This window comes from Carassius auratus, chromosome 32 (assembly GCF_003368295.1).
Source record: "Carassius auratus strain Wakin chromosome 32, ASM336829v1, whole genome shotgun sequence".
In the NCBI taxonomy this organism is placed as follows: domain Eukaryota; kingdom Metazoa; phylum Chordata; class Actinopteri; order Cypriniformes; family Cyprinidae; genus Carassius; species Carassius auratus.
This window is the reverse complement of record NC_039274.1, coordinates 15263416-15284093: the sequence shown is the minus strand read 5'-3', so window position 1 is coordinate 15284093 and position 20678 is coordinate 15263416. Positions and strand designations below refer to the sequence as shown.

At 39.6% G+C, this 20678-nt stretch overlaps 1 protein-coding gene across 1 annotated transcript; it reads right to left on the bottom strand.

Annotated features, from left to right (window-relative positions):
• Positions 1 to 7109: 7109 nt before the first annotated feature.
• On the bottom strand, positions 7110 to 12414 carry LOC113052387 (uncharacterized). Its single transcript, XM_026216835.1, has 3 exons — positions 12387 to 12414; positions 12091 to 12147; positions 7110 to 11901 (listed from the first exon to the last, which is right to left on the bottom strand). Exon 3 carries the CDS (start codon positions 9903 to 9905, stop codon positions 7110 to 7112), a length of 2796 nt encoding a protein of 931 aa, XP_026072620.1. The 5' UTR covers positions 9906 to 11901; positions 12091 to 12147; positions 12387 to 12414.
• Between the last annotated feature and the right edge of the window lie 8264 nt (positions 12415 to 20678).

The window sequence follows — 20678 nt, the reverse complement described above, 5'->3', positions numbered from 1 at the left end:
GTGTGATGAAAACACAACCATATCCCATCATGCCCCACCTTCTAGCATGAATAACTGCATTTTGATGGGATGACATTCGTTTCCAATGACCTTTTACAATAGGGATTGTTAGTGTGATCTGAGAGGACACTTTGAAAGGGCTTTTAGGCAAAGGAAATGCTACGTGTGGGTTGCTGTGTGTTGGCTTGGCTTTAGAAGTCCACGTAGGGCCCCTTGTCTCCAATTTTCTGCTCTGATTGGTCAGAATGAGCAGCAACTCTGTTTTGATATGGCCGCGCAGTCCTGGAGTTGTACCATGTCTGCTAATCACAGTGGAGACAATCATCATTGTGAACAAGGGACCAGAGACATGACATCATCTTACACTCTGTAAATATTTACATGCAGTGGACATGTAGGTGGATATCGTACCGCTTAAAGCCAACAGTAAAATGACATTTTGAATGTGTACCGAATGTGTGGCTTATTCTTTGAGTTTATTTATATATTTTTAGTATGATGTTCTCAATCAAATGGACTACTGTATATGTTTTCAGATATTGATCTGATGATATGAGCAGTGATTATTAATGAACAGGTTTGTAAAGAAAGAGTGTGTAAAAGAGGAAAATGGCACAACACATTAACTCTTCAACATAGATTTACTATTAGAAATCCACTTTATAAATTTGCTTGCAAAGAAATGGCAAGCCAAAATTTTAACATCTAAGCTAACTGGTTTTATTAAAGCTATAAATATTATTTAATATTGCTGTATCAACCTAAATACATTAACTTATACCAACAAAACTATATTTTTAATCAGTTAGAAGTATAGGCAACAGTTTTCAGGTCACTTTTTACAGTGAACTGGATCAGGTCACACTAAAGGATAATTGATAAATATGACATTTCATAAATGATATGGATTACTGGTCATTTATTAACAACTTGTTGAAATTAGGTTAGTGCTAGATTTCTATGTGATACATTTAACTACTAAAGCGCATACAACACTGTTTTATGATTTTGTTAAATATAGAAATATAACAAAATCTAACAAAAGAAATATAAAATAAATTTACAAGGCAGATGACTCTAGGATTAGGTCATAAATCCATCCATTCTCCAAACCACTTGTTCTTTAGGGTTGTGGAGATGCTGGAGCCTATTGGGATCTTGGGCTGTAAGCTATTATATCACATCAACATCAAAGTCAACATCTATCTTCATGTTTGAAGTTGAATAAGTGCACAAAGTTTGAGGCCAGCTGTAAAGAAGAAAGATGAGCCTGATTTATATTAGGTCTCTATTGGAACAGCTCTTGAGAAAACAAATGAGAGTAAGAATGAAGAACTGAGTCTTGAGAATTGAAAATTGAATGTGGGGAAATGCAGAACCATTAACGGACAGAATCCATAGTATAGAACTCTTTTAGTATTTACACCACCACCTCCATCCACCCATAACATACAGCACTGTACCACACCTCAAACTGTGAGAGAGAGCACAGGCCAGCTCACTTTCCGCTGTCTCTCAGTCTAACGGATTGAGACGGCCTTTATCCATTTACCACATTAGTGTTTTCAAATGAGAGTCATTAGTGTCAAAGCCAAATATTGACTTAAATTTCTCAAATAATGGAAACTACTTTCCTAAACGCCTTAATACACATCCCTGCTACGCCGAGACTGGTCGTGGTTTGTAAAACTGAGCCAGTGAAAGAAGTTAGAAGTATCCTGGAGAGTCTGAACAGTGCCTCAGTGTTGCAGGGTTGCTGGCAGCTGCAGACTCCAGCTCTGTGCATCCTGAGGCTCGATTCCACAATGTAAAGCTCTTTCCCAGCCTTGGATACCCTGCCCTTTGGTCACTTGCTGAGTCAGGGCTTCGGTTTGGATGTACTATGCAAAGCCCACGTGGCCAGTCAAATCCAACAAAACAGCAGATGAAAGGATAGGAGCAGACATGATCGATTAGAGGCCGCACTGGAGGTTAAGGGTTACCCACATACACCCACACTAACACTCGCCCCCGCATTCAACAGAAGAGCATCACAGTTTAAGATTTAAGCAACCATGTGGAAATCATGCCGCACAGATAAATGTTTTCCAGTATTCTCAGTAAGATGTTTTCAAAGGACAAGCAGTTTAGAAAATGGATGAATAGACGAATGTTTTGAACTGGGTTTTTTACATTACGAAATAAGAAATTATGAATTGTGATTATTGTATTTGATTGACAACTAGATTACATAAAGATCTATTTGTATATATTAATCAAATGTTTGGGGTCAAAATGATTTTTTAAAAGACATTAATACATTTATTCATTAGGGATGCATTAAAATGTTCAAAAGTGACAGAAAAGACATTTATATTGCTTCAAAAGATTCAAATTATATACATTTTCAAACTAACAAGAACCATCAGTTATAAATATGACAAAAACTTTCTTGAGTACCAAATTGGCATATTAGAATGATTTCTGAAAGGTCACGTGACCTCAAAGATTGGAGTAATGGATGATAAAAATTCAGCTTGCCATCAAAGGAAAAAATTACAGAATGAATGAGAAATCATATTTATTATATCCTAGAGCTAGTGAAAACTCATCATACTCTTCCCATGGTTCTCCTTGCCACTGTGAGGATTAAAACATGCTGATAGTGGCTCGGTTTATTGAGCAAAGGTCAGAGATCATATCCAAGTCTTGAGATGGTGAAGCATTTATTAGCTCCTCTAAGCAGTACTTAAGCAGTATTTGGCAGAATAGTGGCATGGTCTTTCAGATGACACTATGTTGGGAGGAAACAGAATAGTGTCAGTATCTGTAAAAATCACTCCAGTAAGCTCTGGGGGCTTTTAAAGTTACAGCACAAGTGCAAGAAATTACACGTTCCACATTGCTATGCAAAATGATGCATGACATTTGATCCGAATAAGATTCAGAATAAGCATTATTGGAAAAGTGCACTGACATACACAAGAAATTTGTTTTGGCTTGCAGGAGCTCTAAGCACTTATATGTATTATATATACAAGAAGAGAATAAGAATAAACATCTACACAGAGTAAACAGAACAAAAAACAATGGGTGATAGTGTATCTCAACAGTATAAATATATATTTGTATTTACTGAAGCATCGTGCTGCCTGGTGTAGCAGCTTTCCACAGTTCACCAGATGCCCCAATGTCTCACTTCATCACACATTCACTGTCCCAAAACAGCTGTCAACTGCCACTTCCATGCACAAAACTGGTTAAAGGGATATTTCTTAAAAAACAAACAAAAAAAAACTACCTTCTGTGATCATTTAATCACCCTCATATTCTTTCAAACCATACTTTTTCATCTGTAGAACATAAAGATATTCTGAGACTTAGAAAGTTTGTTGGTTCCCGAGATTCTTCGAACTGGTTTGGAACAACATTGGGGAAAAGTAAATCATAAAATAATTGAATTTATCATTTCATTTTCTATTCCTTTAAACTGTAGTAAAATATCTGGATTACTAAATGTACCTCATCTGCTATTAACACACTAGAAATGATCTAATGAAATGTAATCATATTTAAATCAATGGGTTCAACTTTCACACACAATTTAGGAATTGATTAAATAATTTATTTATTTTACATTTTTCAAGCAAATGCCAAACCGCACAGAAAAAATTGTGGGATATCATAAGCATTGAAGAATGTTTATATCCTGCCTTAAAATAAAAAGGACCTGAGAAATATATCTTAGTAGATAGGATGTTATTTCAACATTGAAATTCAAGATTGATTCTCTACTCTGCATTTTTCAGGTTTCAGCCCATTATTTGATCTGTTATACAGGTGAGCCTCTAACAGCAGCACATATACAACCATCTACTTTTTTCTTTTTCCATCAGACAACTAAGGACACGTAGACATTCACACGTGCGTTAAACTATAATGAGGATTTAATTTCACCAGAAAGGAAGATTAAAGTGAGGGAGCACCCAGGTTGCTGTTTCATCTAAAGCCACTGTTAAAGAACAAGAGTTATCCCTCTAAGCCTGCCGTCAGTGATCAGATGAAAAGTGGGCCGACTTTGGTGGTTGGTGTTCTTGGGAAGCAAGCAAATGAGGACATGACCTCTCCTCACTGTCAGATGGGCCAAGCTTTTTCTTTAACCCCTCAAACCCTGCTCCATTATACAGTTATATCACTTTATCAGGACCACAGAATGTATGTCTCCTTACAGCCAACACTCTCATGGCAAATTCTATTTTATGTTTTGACAAACAAATTCATACAATCATACATTTCCATATAAAATGTTCTTTTATGCCCCACTAGCTGTTAGGTTCAGAAGATACACTCTTGCACAGGATACAAAGGTGTCATAGAAAATACATGTTTTATGTTATTTAAACAATATATATATAAACAAATTGCATCACCTCTTTTAGCTGCTCACCTGCTCCCCCAGTGGCAATGCCTTGTACAATAAGTCTTTGGTGTGATGATGTAACCCCTCTCTACTGGTTCGTTCTCTCGACCCTCCCGGAAAGGACCACACAGAGACCAAGGCTGAGCTCATCAATCGCACGTTTACTGAGTCGAAAATATCTGAGAATATGTGAAATGACACCAAACAGATTAAGTACAGCTCATCCGGTCACGTAACATTCTCCTCAACAGCTTCATAAAACTGATTTATCAATTCAACAATAAATCAATATCTTTGTAATTAAGAGCTCATTCTTTTTTTCCCAAACACAGAAAACATAGCATCATACAAACATTAGTACATCATACCTGAGAATATGTGAAATGACACCAAACAGATTAAGTACAGCTCATCCGGTCACGTAACTGTCAAAAATAAATAAGTGTAAAAATAACGTGAAAATACAAAAGATAAAAATACCATGTGCTCCTAACGTGCTCGACATTGAGTTTCATATAACTGCAATTATTCATCAACTCTATGTCTCTTATGACTCAAACATGAAATAAAACACTTTTAGTACACATTTTGACCTTAAGGATAAATAAAATCATGCCTGACAACATTTTATTTCTGTTCGACCGGAGAGAGATTTTCCACCTACCATTCTCCTCAACAGCTTCATAAAACTGAAGAGAATATGGCCGACTTAACTCAATTGTTATCATACTCGCCTGTAGGTGTCCCCATATCCTTTTCTTTCAGATGTACTTAACACATTATATTCAATTAATCTCAGAATTATTTTACAACATGAACAAACATTTTGGCAAAATACATTACAATTTTATTTTACCTGTTACATTCTCCCCCACTGAATTTGCCAAAATGTGGTAAACAAAAACAAAACAAACGAAACCAGTGTTTTTTCTTTTCGTCTGAAAACTCAGACAACTTTGAATTGCCATACTTAGCATTATTGCTTTTGATCAGTAACAACTGTTCATATAAAGAACTGACAGGAAGAAGTGCTGCGCATATCACTTTTCCTTGATCATGACCCAAATGAAGTGCCTCTTACATTTCATTTTAGCAATTCCTATTCCCTCAAAGATTACCACAATACACTGAATTTAACACGTCATTACTTCAGACTAAGAATCGAAATAGACCATTTATTCAGTGTTTGCTTTCTGTTCTGAAACAAGGTATGTTGATTCATAGAAGAAATAAGGCGATTCACTGGTTTCAACAATCTTCCAAACTTTGATCTCTGACCTGGTAACTCAGTACCATCAATCGTACCCTCAACATCAGGGCCAGAATTACAAACATCCCTTTTTTCAGGACTACCCAGAAAGACCTGTCGGTCCGGAGAATCATTTCCAGAGACCACACTCTGCAATGGAACATTAACAACCCCATTTGAATCATGAGCATCACATAACTCAATCATCTGAGGATCACCCTCAGCCACAACTGGGCCTTGACCATCAGGCATTGAATCATCAGAAGATACAGAACAATTGTCAGACGCACCATCATCTACAGAAAATACACTCTCATCATCAGCTTTACCCACAGTGTCACTCAAAGGGAGGAAATTAACACACAAAAGAAGATTTCTGTGGACCACCTTTAGCTGACCAGACACAGGGTGCTTAATCTTGAAAATGTGAGTCTTAGGATCACAATCGACCACAGTATACACTACATTTTCCCACTTGTCTGAGAGTTTGTGCTTTCCGCGTTCACTCCTATTGGCTAATAGGACCCTGTCGCCAACTTCAATTCGCACACCTTTATTTTTGCGATTGTACATGTGCGCTTGATGAGACTGTTCTTTAGATGTGTTAGCCTCTGCAACAGCAAGAGCATCCCTCAAATCTCTACTCAGAGACTCTATATACTTAGGAAGAGAGTTGTTCGAATCATCCCACAGTACACTCTTGAAAACAACATCAATTGGCAGTCTAGGGGTACGGCCAAACATTAGATAAAAGGGAGGAAACCCTGTAGTCTCGTGCACAGTGCAATTGTACACAAATGTTAAAGTATGTAGCATTCGAGGCCAATCTTGCTTTGGGCGCGGTTCAAGGGCTCTGATCATGTTTCCCAGTGTTCGATTAAATCTTTCTGTGATTCCGTTGCCCATAGGATGATATGGTGTTGTTCTCGTCTTCCTAACACCAGAAAATTCAAGCAAATGCCTGATGAGCTCACTACAGAAATTTGCCCCCTGATCGGAATGAATGCGCTCTGGGAAACCATAGTAACAGAAATAGTTGTCCCAGAGCTGCCTCGCTACTGACTTAGCTGACTGGTCTGGGCAGCGAAAAGCATGAGCCAGTTTGGTAAAATGGTCAGTGACCACTAAAACATCAACTGACCTATTCTGAGAATCCTCCGCTGTCCAGAAATCAATGCAGACTAACTCAAGAGGAGCAGAGGTCCTGATACTTTCCAATAGAGCTCGCCCCTCAGGCTCCGGTGTCTTTGCCAGCACACAGCGACCACACACTTTCACATATTCACGAACATCACGTTCCATGTCTGTCCAATAAAAGCGTCGACGAGACAAGTCAAGTGTTCTATACTGGCCTTGGTGTCCAGCCTCGTCGTGACATCCTCTGAGAACTTCAGCAGTCAGGGAAGAAGGTACCACGTACTGAAAACGTTTGTGACGCGTTATGGGATCTTTTGAAACACGTTACAAGACACCATCGTTTAATAATAGCTTCTCCCACTGTTTCATAAGCTTACGCACAGCAGTGGGGTCCCTCATGCGCTCACGTCCCGAAGGCCTACGTTTCCGGTCAACATAGTATATCACTTTCTGCAAATGTTCATCCTCGATCTGTTTGTCTCTCAGCTCTTGGCGTGAATAAGAGGGAAGGGCATCAAACCCAACATCCGCGATCTGTTGGACAAGTCCAGCAAGAGAAGTGGCCCGTGTTCGTGTGCTTTCATCCCAAGAAAGGTGATTAGAAAAGACAGCTGACACTTCAGCACTCGAAAAACTCCCGGGCACATCATCATCTCTATTGACTCCTGACTGCTCACAGGCATCTGCTGGGTCCTCTGCACTGTCAATCACTTGCTGACTGGCATTGGACAACCGGAAAACATCCTGGACAGCAGCAAAGGAATGATTTACTGACTCTGCTACCAACTTATCATAAGGTTCCCTTACTATGCGGTGACTAACATGACGGTCTGCAAAAGGCTGCCTACTCAAGGCGTCAGCTATGGAGTTCTTCGGCCCAGGAACATATTTGATGTCAAACTCGAAGGCAGCGAGTTTAGCCACCCATCTTTGTTCGCAGGCGTCGAGCCTAGGTTTGGTCAAGATATGTGTCAGGGGATTGTTATCTGTCCAGGCTGTGAACTGATGTCCTTTTAGCCAGTGGCTAAATTTATCACATACGGCCCATTTGAGAGCAAGAAACTCAAGGCGGTGTGCTGGATATCTGGATTGCGCCCTAGAAAGTGACTTACTCGCAAATGCAATGGGTCGCGACCTGCTTTCTCCAGGACTCAGTTGCGAAAGCACGGCGCCCAATCCCTCAGACGAAGCGTCAGTAGCAAGAATAAAAGGTCTGGAAAAGTCGGGATGTGCAAGGACAACATTGGACAGAAGGGCTTCCTTTAAAGCCAACAGAGCCGCCTCACAAGCTGGAGACCAGTCATCGGGAGTGAGTTTTCTGGACGCAGGAGCTCCTCCACGCCCAACACCTCTAGCTTTCTTAACTCCGCTAGTCAGAGCAAAAAGTGGTCGTGCGAGGGACGAACAATTCTCGATGAAGCGCTGGTACCACATAATGAGGCCAAGAAAAGACTGAATTTTCTTAACTGATGGAGTGACACCATCTGGACACATCAAATCCGCAGAAGTAATTTTAGTAATTGCCTCAACTTTTCCAGGGTCCGTAGATACACCTCCCTCTGTAATCAGATGACCGAGGAATTTCACAGAACGTCTTAAGAAGTGGCATTTCTTCGGCGACAGTTTCAAATTGTGCTTTTTCAGCATTCCGAAAACAGTTTCAAGCCTCTGCAATGCAATTTCTTCAGTAGGTGCGAAGACCATTAAATCATCCAGGTAGCACAACAGTGACAGAAAATTCTGCTCACCAAAGATCCTAGTCATCATACGCATGAAGCTTGCGGGTGAGTTACAGAGGCCTTGTGGGAGCCTATTGTATTCATGCAGTCCAACCGGTGTTGTGAACGCTGTATATTTTTTGTCATCCTCATGTAACGGGATGTTATAGAATCCCGAGGTCAAATCCATTGTGCTAAAGAACGAATTGCCACCCAGTGCTGCAAGACAGTCCTCCTGATGAGGTAGGGGGTGCGCATCTTTCACTGTTCGCGCATTAAGCCAGCGAAAATCAGTGCATATACGAAGATTGCCATCTTTTTTCCAGCACAGAACCAGAGGTGATGCGAATTCGCTGACTGACTTACGGATTATACCCCTTTCCTCCATTTCATTCAAAGCGACACGTAACTTCTGGTATTGTGAAGGGGGAACTCGTCTGTATGGTAAGCGAAAGGGCCTTTCGTCAAACAGACGGATTCTGTGCACAAAGTCCTTGACTTCACCACAATCAAGAGAATGTCTGGAAAAGATAGATTCATACTCGAGCACTAAGTCACATAGTTTCACCTTCCAGAATTTAGAAACTTCACAATTTTCCAGATCAAGGGTCTCCAATCCACACTTTCGCAGCCTGTCGGTCAGTGTATCCGACTTATCCAACTCAGCAGCTGACTGCTGAACGCTTGAACGAAGTGGAAGCTCAGGGTTAGTTTCGCACACATCCTCTAATGCAATACAGGGGTAAACGTCAGCCACTTTGGCGTTTCGCCTCACGGTTACTGGCCTATCACTAGGGTTGATCAGTTTAAGGGGAATCCATCCATCGCCCCAAAGTGGAGTGACAATACGACACACTAGAACATTCCTGGAGGCAGAACGAAGTCTAGATGGTTCCACCATAACAGTACTGCCCGGTTGGCTACATGACTTAATGGGGAGTTTACCCCAGACAAGATGCTCTTGTCCAGGCAAAAGTGTAACTGCATGTTGTAGTTTAACAGTACCAACAACATCGGGAAATGTTCCACCTTTCCATCGACATACACCAGCCATCATAGACAAGAACTCGTCACTTTCCAGATTAGTTTCACTGGGCGTAGATATCAGTTCCCAATATCTGTCAGAATCTTTCAGCCTGTGGACAAGATGTTTAATGACGTTAGTCCCCAAAATGAGATCATCTCCTTGGCCTGGAACAACGAGACATGGGACAATAAGGTCACAACCGTAAACGTCCAGCTTAAGCTCAAGCGTGCACTTTGGAAATACTCGTTTGCCGCCGCATCCAACTAAAACGATGTTGGTATCTTCTTCATCTACATTATCCAAAACACCGTGTTCTCTCAGTGTACTGACAATTGAATCATTTAATGTACAGGCCATAGAGCCGGTATCCAACATTGCACTCACGGTGAGTGAATCATTAATACGAACAGGTGTGTAAAAGAGTGTATCTGAGCATTCAACGCGTTGTATGTTTTGAAAGACGACTTTCTGGGAATCAGGACATATATTCTTAAAGGAGCTAAACAAAGCTTCGAAGTCTGTATCTGCTTTGAGGGAATTTTCAAAGTCACCCACACCCCCCCTCTCCGAATGTGGGCGTGTCAGTTTCCCTGACCATTAGGTGATGTTAGTGTAGAAGCTGAATTTGGAAATTTTGCTGTGCAGTCACGTTTTGAGTGACCAGAGCCATGACATCTAAAACATAAATGATCAGATCTGCAGTGGTCGATTGTAGTGTGCGTTGTGTCGCCACAAATCTTACAGTTCCTCGGTCCCACAACGTTCCTTCTGTGCAGTCTCCCAGAAGACTCATACTCAGGTTTACTCTTCTCCTTTGTCTTCAAGACTTCGATCAACTGAGCGAGCATGTCAGCCATTCGATCCAGTCCAGACTGATCCTTCGCATCCTGCTTAGTTTCACCAGGCCCATTTGTCCCCTGCTTCAGACACACTAATGCAGACTCAGAAACAACGTTAGAATTTCCACAATTTTGTATGGACGTTTGTGAATTATGGCAGACTGGGTAGGTGTTAGGGTTCGGTCTTAGTTTAAGCTCACGTTGGAAACTGTCCAAAAGCTCCTGAACGTCTTTCGCGGTCCAGCATTCTAGCGGCCTTACTTTAAAAGTGCGTGCTAAATCAGGGTGTGGACAATTCCTCACAAACATCATTGCAACTTCAGAATTTAAGTTGTCCATTCTTCTACCCTGTCCCCTGAGACACTCGTCGGCTATATCTGCTGCCTTATTAAGACGAAGCCAGTAGTCAAAGGGATTTTCACCGTGTTTAGGCAATGTACTGTAAAAGTCTGCGAGTGGCATGCTTGAGTAAGACACGTCACTAAAGTGTTTCTTTAGTATACTGTAAATAATCTCAGGGTGATTCGTGCAGTCAAGGGCAGGGTTGCTGCGTAGGGCTACTTTCACAATGTCTTTGGCCCTGCCCATTAGATGACCAACAATCTCATTAGCCTGTTCAGTAATCCTGACATTTCTCTTTTGCAGGTAAACTTGCATCATATCAATCCATTCTTGAATGTCACATCTGCCTAACCCATCCCCTCTAAACACTGGGGGGTCTCTTTCATCTGATTTCAGAATGACATTCAACTGTGACAAATCAAGATTAGCACATTGAGAGCCTGTGTTATTACCATTAGTAGTTCTGGGAAATTCACCCCCTGACAAAATGTTGGCCGTTACTGAGTCACCAATTTGTCTGCCCAATTCTTTAACTATAGCCCCGAAATCGCTGACGTCTCGATCGCTAGAACCCTCTACATTGCATGGCTTTGGGGTAGAAGTAATAGGGAAAGTTTTGTTTACATCATGAGCTACATAATTCCCCCTAGTACCATAAGGAATGTGAGCCTTATAACCGAATTCACCTGACCCTGGCTTGGTGTCAGAGAACTGCATCCGATATTTACCCCGTCCAATCCCGAAAAAGGAATTTTCTGCACCACCCTCAGCCATTTTCTCAAATGCAAAAGATTCAAAATATTCTAAAGCTAAACTCAAAAGTCAGATTAATCAAATAAAACTGTTGTTTAAATCACTTTACTTATCTGCAGTCCAACGAAATGTATTTTTCCCTTTTAAAAGTTCGTCAGAGAAGAAAAGAGAAAAAAAATTAAAAAAAATCTTTAACCGGAGAATCTGGCAATCACAGTCCACTTGAACGGATGACACGTGCGACGTCCTCCTTGTTCTCTGCTGTAGGCCTTGTTGTCGTCGTCCCCCCGGAGATCGGCATTGAATTGATCACAAACGGGAATCACGGCACCATTGTAACCCCTCTCTACTGGTTCGTTCTCTCGACCCTCCCGGAAAGGACCACACAGAGACCAAGGCTGAGCTCATCAATCGCACGTTTACTGAGTCGAAAATATCTGAGAATATGTGAAATGACACCAAACAGATTAAGTACAGCTCATCCGGTCACGTAACATTCTCCTCAACAGCTTCATAAAACTGATTTATCAATTCAACAATAAATCAATATCTTTGTAATTAAGAGCTCATTCTTTTTTTCCCAAACACAGAAAACATAGCATCATACAAACATTAGTACATCATACCTGAGAATATGTGAAATGACACCAAACAGATTAAGTACAGCTCATCCGGTCACGTAACTGTCAAAAATAAATAAGTGTAAAAATAACGTGAAAATACAAAAGATAAAAATACCATGTGCTCCTAACGTGCTCGACATTGAGTTTCATATAACTGCAATTATTCATCAACTCTATGTCTCTTATGACTCAAACATGAAATAAAACACTTTTAGTACACATTTTGACCTTAAGGATAAATAAAATCATGCCTGACAACATTTTATTTCTGTTCGACCGGAGAGAGATTTTCCACCTACCATTCTCCTCAACAGCTTCATAAAACTGAAGAGAATATGGCCGACTTAACTCAATTGTTATCATACTCGCCTGTAGGTGTCCCCATATCCTTTTCTTTCAGATGTACTTAACACATTATATTCAATTAATCTCAGAATTATTTTACAACATGAACAAACATTTTGGCAAAATACATTACAATTTTATTTTACCTGTTACAATGACACCATTCTTAAAACATTTCATGATTCAGCTGATTGAAGGAGGCCCACTCAGGCATTCAAGTCTGTCGAACTGTGAGAGCTGTTCAGGGTGAGCTGTGCAGGACATGCAACTCCAAGCTTGAGAGGCCTGAGAGGATGTGTATACAAGAGACACGAGGGGCCTCTTTCTGTTCTTTGCTCATGACTTTCTGCATTGTTAGATCTATATTGGTTCTCATCACTGACTCCGTCCAGGGCTGCTGCCAGCAACAAGGATCTCGTTTCGACAGGGAATACCCCTCTCTGGTGACTCCCTCAGGCACTCTTGTTGCCATAAATTACACAGCCCAGTGAAGGAAAGTGTGTCTACACCTGGGTTATTGGTCGACTCCCTCTAGGATGGTTAGAATGTGCTTCAAAGAAGGCAACATCTGCAGTATGGGAACCCATATTTGGCACTCAACAAAAGCCTCTCATATTTCCCATTCTCTATCTTTCAATCTCCATTTGTGGTTTTCACCATATCACCCTACATTTTCACCCTATTTATCTTCTTTTGGCTGTCAAAAGCATGTTCACTGCTGTCTCAAGTTTTTCAGTATCTCATTTATAATAATTATTTAAAGCAGCAACCTTCCAATTCCAGAGGCTACAGAGGAACCCGCATTTTGGACACGGAGTAAACGAAATCAGTTGGAGCATGTCTGCACTTGAACAGCTTATTTAAAAGAGTCAAAGTGAAAGGCATGTTTGTGTGTTGGAGGGTTCACTAAGCTCTATATTTTGTTTCCTGCTCCCCTTCATCCCACATCCTGTCGGGTTCCAAGCAAAACATTGGGTTTACTATGTTTTTTCTTCAACCCATTCTGTTTTATTTACAATTGTTTTCTTATTCTCCTGCATCCCCTGCTATGAAGCGTCCTCAGACCCCTGCTGCTTAAGAACTCAAACATTACTACATATACCTCCACCCCTGCACATGTGTAGAAAGCATTATGGTTAAGATCCACCTCGTGGGGGAATCCAAAGCAAGTTCAGGCATAATGTTTCCTTAAGCAGGTAGCATTGCATGGAGATTTTAACAGAGATCATGTTTGGTGCTTGGTCCAGTAAGATTTCCCTGTGCAGGCGCCTGGGAGTGTGAAAGTAAGTATCTGTTAAACCCGTCATTAATCTAGAAAGTTCCTGCAGCTAGCACTCCACACTGTGGCCATATTATTGCCATTGCTTGCCACTGCCGTGTGGTGTCTGTAACACTCGGATCAGATTAATCCTGAGTCAAATAGACAGTAGAATACCTGCAGCCACACTCTTAAAACAGCCAACGAACCTAACATCCACACTCATAGAAGCTGAGAAGGACAATAAAAACGTGGCCAAAAATTTGGTACTGTACATCAGAGCTGTTGGACAAGGTCTGGGTTTTAGTAGATTTTAAGTGTATTTACCTTACATAAAAGTTAAGTAATTCAATTAAGTAATGCTGATTCTAAATTGGTTCTGCAGTATTTGATTCACTAAAAAGCACTTTTTTCTAAAGAGTCTTTCTCTCAGAAATCACATTTTAGAAACAAATTTAAATTAAATTAACATTTGGTATTGTATGAGGAACACAAAAATAAATGGTCATCATCTTTTCCACAATAAAACCCCTCTGGCTGCTTGCATGGCCTTATCTCTCTATCCCAAAAAATAGTGACATCATACTTTGAGTCGATAATTGGCTCCATCAGTTCGCAGTTAACATGGTAATAATCACTGTCAAATTAAACCACTCACTGGTGACTAATCGCACTGCCAGAAACATACAAAAGACTGTCTGGGGGGAATGAGGGGCCAGAAGTTAACAGTTACCATTTTTTCATTTTCTTATTTTTAACCCTGCCATTTTTCCACTCACTGTGTGCCTGCAGTTGTCCATTTGAAACTGTTCGTTCTGTAAAGTGATACACTAAAGAGATAAAGCAGGTAGCATTTGCTGCTGGCTAATGATTTACACAGAGCAGGCCTGGGCACAAGTCCATCTGCCGAGTGATTCACCACTGGTGACTCACCAAATAAATAAATCTCGAATCCATTTCAATTTAAATTATTGGATCATTTTACCTGTATATTATTGTCACCCCTCCTCTAAGAAAAGAAAAGACCATCACAATGTAAAAAACACAAGATGAACAAGATGAAAGGTGCAACAATATTATAGAATTTATAAATACTAACATCCTGTGATTTTCACTGCAAATAGATTTGTAAGATATAAGATGTGTTTTTATGAAACAGAGTGAATCCACGTTGTATAATAAGACATGAAAGTAGTGACAGTTTACACAGTCGTATCAATTAACACCCCTGTTGCTCGCAACAGGTATGTCTTTAAAGAATAATCAGTTAAAATTACAAAAATTACAAATTAAAATGGAGAAAATGAACAGGATTTTTACTTCCGGAAAATGTTGCACTCTATGAAGTAAGATACAACGGGAATCATTTTGCAATTAAGCCACAGATTGAACAATAGCTTGACCATTAAATGATAAGCAAAAAGCATTGAAAAAAGGCCTAGCTGAGATATTGTTTCATGTGGAATGGTAGATAATATAACAAGACATCTTAGCCTTTGAACTTAGATGCATGTGAGTGTTGAAAGCAGCAGTATAGCTATAAATCAACTATGATGTATTTTATACCTGGTGACATCAAGCTGGCATTCACAAAATGATGTTATATTCATAATATAAACATCAAACATGCAACTTTAATTACATTAGCAACCTCTAGTATTTATATGCCATGTTGCTACAACAGTCATGTGGACCTCAGCATCAATATAGCAATACGTCAAGCACAATACCAGGTTCAAACCTGACTAATTGATCAAAATTAGACCATTGTTTTCTTTGTGTTTGTTTTTGGGTAGGGTAATTTCAGTTGTCACACATACCATGTCAAGCCTGATGTAATTTGTACCCTGAGTGTTGATTTCCTGAACTGTTTCTCTCTCGACATGTCAGACGGAATGCAATAAAGCAATTTGAATGTCACTCTAAACTACAGTTGCGAGTAAGTCTAAGAGTTTGGCTCGTGAACAGCCACAGAATGTCACTGTATGATTTGTGCATTTCACGCAGCTTTATTGACTTTATTGTTCTTGCACGGACTGGAGCGCTCCCAAAATTTCAGAAGGTTTGTTTGGTGAGATAATCTCTGCAAAACAGCACATGTTGATGGGTGCGCGTCACTCCCCTTGTTCCTGTGCCGACTGTGAAGTGTGTGGAGACTAGCATTGTCAATGATGGATTGCAATTTTATTCTTTCATGTACTGGATTCCTGTATATATCTTCGAGGGAGCCAAATATTATCAGGATTGCCTGAGGATACAGAGTATAGAAAGTATGTGTATGTGAGAGAGTATATGATTAAACAGAGGATAAATATTTAGAGTCAAGTTTCAATGATTTTATAAATCCGGTAACACTTTAGTATAGGGTCCAATTCACACTAATAACTAGTTGCTTATTAGCATGTCTATTATTAACATATTGGATGTTTATTAATGCTTATAAAGTACATATAATGCATGACATCCATAATCCTACCCAATACCCTAAACTTAACAACTACCTTATAAACTATTAATAAGCAGCAAATAAGGAGTTAATTGAGGCAAAAGTCATAGTTAATGGTTAGTTAATAGTGAGAATTGGACCCTAGAGTAAAGTGTGACCATTAATCCTTATTTTAAAGAGTCTAACAGACATTCCTTGCTGGATGAAGGACTATCACCTTCAACTCAACCTTGCCAAGACAGAACTGCTTGTGATTCCAGCAAACCCATCGTTCCATCACAATTTCACCATCAAGTTAGGCACATCAACCATAACTCCTTCGAAAACAGCCAAAAACCTTTTATGATTGATATGAGTTATGATTGATGATCAGCTAACTTTCTCAGACCACATTGCTAAAACTGTCTGTTTCTGCAGATTTGCTTTATTCAACATCAAGAAGATCCGGCCCTTTCTTTCAGAACATGCACAACTCCTTATTTGAAACCTTTAAAGCATCTGCTAAATGACTAAATGTAAATGTGAAGGGCAATAAAAGAGTAAACTGCTGGAGAGGTAGTGCAGGGGCATACAACTCAGACTGTACAATATATTGGACAAGACACGTTTCCCTAAATTACTGCAAGTTTCCAAGGCTCTGAAGCAGCAAAGCAACCTCACACCAGCACATTGCTGCTCTAATGGACTTACTGCTGATGTCAAGGCTGGTTTACATTTAAATGAGCATCATCATTCCATGTCAGTACAGCAGCTTGAGTTGATATCTGAAATCATCACACTGTCTCTGATGCCTTGAAGCCTGATCACGCATGCTACAAGCTCTTTACAGTTTGCTGAGTTTCCGTAATTTGTCCTGTCTCTGAACTTATTCTTGATTCCTCAGCATGGAGCAGCTTTACCTGAGAAGAACCAGGACTCTTCCCACACATCTGAGAGGATTCTTGGTGGAGGCCGTCTCTTCCATTCAAGATCCCTGTGAGCTTTCACAGCTGGCAGCTGTAATCAGATTAAATCACTCTTACAGCTGCTTATCTGCCAAAGCTCAAAGACCCAGAGGTTTGGAAGAGCACTACTTGAAGAACTCTGCTGTTCTTCCAAACATCTGTCCAGCAGCCTCAGTCTCTTCAGTGGGGCCTCTGTGTCATCGGGAAGAGCCAGTCCCCATCCACAGCAGCAGCGTGCTGGGCTACCAGGACATTTACCACTCTGTGGTGGAGCCCATGATGAAAACACGCTGCGGTCGGCAACGTCCCTAAAGCCTTAAGCCGGGACTGAAGATCAAGCAGCGCCTTTGGGAGGTGCTCAACTGCCCTACACTGGTGAAGACGGAGCAGCCTGATGAATGCGTCCTCCACAACCAGCAGAAGCTTCACTCCACGAATCCACATGGACATCAGTGAAGAGCCCTGCCTGAGGAACCATGTAGAAATAAGCCTAGACACTGAGTAATCATAGTGTCACATGGAAACAGCCAGATTTACATACTGTATGTAAATACTGTATAGATTGTATGTAATTATAGAGCAAGTTTATAGTTTATAGAGTAAGTTTTTAGCACATTGCAGTGTGGTTGTTAGGATGTTTTTGGTGGCTGTCAATGTGTCGATAAATGCAGTTCTTCTGCAGTTTTTTTAGCTGATTTTAGTGCCCTGTTATGTGGTTTTTGATAGTTTCCAGTGTGTTGACATGCGTTTACCAGTGTTTTCTGAGCAGTTGTCATTGTGTTTATTTCCTGTCGCTGGAATCTTTCCATGCATTGCTCCATGCGGTTGATTTTAAACAGTAGGGTTAGGGTAGGTTTGGGTCCCTCACTTGGTTTGCAGCTTGACGTGCTACACCACTAGTACTTCACAACTACTGGTAGGGTCACCCATAGTGGACAGGTCTCAGTTGAGATGCCAGACAAAGACAAACCACCTGATTCTGGACCCAGCAGATTGGCCCAATGCTCCTGGCAGAAGATCACAGCCTTGTGGGTAAGTTGGATATAAATACAGTACATAATAGTTGTCAACTGAAGTCAGTAATTGATTTTGCTATAAAATTAAGGATTATGAAATCTTTGTATTATGAATTTCAATTGGTTTACAATTCTAATCAGTCGGATATTTTGTTTTTTCATTTAACCTAAACACTTTAAAGCTAAATCAACATTAATCAGATGCGTGCTGAAATGTAATGCATTTAGTTCATTCTCAAGGAAAGAAAAAAAAATACATATCAATGTATAAGCATGTTTTAAAAAATAATTATATAAACATTTATTTAAAACATTTGTAGGTGTTAGCCATCATGACATGAGCTAAATCTTACTCTATAAAACTGAGCTCATGAAACAATAGCCTTCTATTGACAATCCAGTATGGTGAATTATTACATTTATACAATTATTACATATACATTTATGAATGTGGTTACATAACTGGCCAGTGCAGCATTCTAACTCACCAATGACTCTTGAATTCTGAAGCATCTACAGCCTTTATGATAGAATTCCTCCCATAATTAATTTTTAAAAAGTCTTCTGTGAATTGAGTTGATATGAACTATGAACCATCCACATTCTAAATTAATACAAAAATACAAAAGTACAAGACTGTGTACTTATCTGCTTTTAGTAATGGAAAGAACTAAAGTCACATGAAGCATTCCAAATGATAGTGTCTACATTTAAAATGAAAGAGCATGCTTTCAGTATGTGTGATATGTTGATACACCGTATGTTGTTCTCTCATATGGCAGCCTGTGTATTTCTAACCTCTGAGGGGTGGAGTTCACTGTAGTCCCACATTCACAGTTCATTTGTCTGCAGATTCATACATCACCCAGAATTCCCCTGGTCCTCAGCAAGGCACCGCTGCTGTCTGTCAACCCAATCCGAATGACTCCTGTCAGCTCCCACACATAGCCACACTGTATTATTCCCTGCAAGCATGTCCTGTGGGGAACATTTTGTGTTTAATATCACAGTTCAGCCTTTACATTTTTAGTGGGGAAGCCTTCATTAAATATAGGGTGAGTGTAATGAGCCCTGTTTCCATTAGTTTCCAAATCTAGAACTTGAAGGAGAAAAACTACTGTCATATTTTGGTCTCATTTCACACTCTATAAACACCTTAATCACTATATTCAGAAGTTTAAACTGTTTATGTATTTGAATAAAGTCAGAACTAACTTTATAAGCATCAATGGCATTCAAATCCACAGAACTGAGAGTCATCCTATAAAAACATTTACTTATTGTTAGATACAATCTGAACAATTCCATGAATTAATAAATAAAACATATCATATTCTATGTATTCTAGCTATGTCATGTTCTACATTAAAAATAATAATGAAAGTGTTTTTTTTTCCTCCATATTAATGTGAAATTTGCTATGCCCAAATTATTACACTAACCAGAAGTTGTAGAGCATCAGCCCCAGACACATTCTGTGCTCAATACAGGCTTTAGGCTTATTTGCTGCTTTCCAAAAGAGGTTTATGAATATATAAGGAAAACGTCTGATTCTGGATTATGGCTTCCCTGCTGACAGAAAAGTTGAGATGGTGCAGAAGCTCTGCCAACACTGTGACAGGACACATTCAAATATGTAAAACAAACAGCACAATCCCCAAACAAAAATATGATGCCTGTAATCCTCTGATGACATCTGTCTGATTGAGAGCATAATCACTCGAAGAAAAGTGACAGGAAAGAGCTGCACCTCAGATCCAGATTCAATGGACCGTATCTTATTAAACTGATTTCTTCATGCAGGTTTTATTGGTTTAAGCCCAGTAAAAAGAATATCTCATTGAAATCGGTATATCCTGCCATCTGCTGGACATGCAGAGTTACAGACTTGGAATCTTTATTATGAATAAATGTCTAAATTATTAATTCTTTTTTTTTTTTTTTTTTTTTTGAAAAGAATGGATCTTTTCTTACTTTTTATTAAAGTAAACCGAATAATACTGTACATTAAAAAATAAATGCTGGATAATCAGATCTTTTTAAACCTATAGCCTACTTTTTTAGGTGTAGTTGCTATAGATTTGTGTAATTTGGTGTTTATTTTAACCCAATTTTAAAGTAATGGAGATCTAAAGGGGACAGGAGACTGTATAGGGTCATGTCTGAAGGTGTTATTTTTTTGAGTCGAACTCAAAATGTCCATGCAGTGGTTAAAACAACAGAGAGACTATTTAGTCATTAGTTGAGGTCATTATAAGTTAATAAGAGAGTTATAAGAGTTCTTGCTGATAGAAATAAATGATTTAAAAATACATTTATTTTTAATTATATAAAAAAATGGACAGCGATACATGCATGTACAGAATCCAATGTATGTTGTCACTCAATCACTCAGTGTCGTGAAAAATAATATCCTCCTGCAAATACCCTTCTGAAACCCAGGGAGTAAGCCTTGTCAGAAACAATGCTTACTGATATAGAGAAATACTCCCATTGGAGTGGGCTTTGTGCATTGTAACTTTGCAGATCTTTCGTAACTTGGCTTACGATGCATCACCTCAGGATATTAATGTACCATTGTT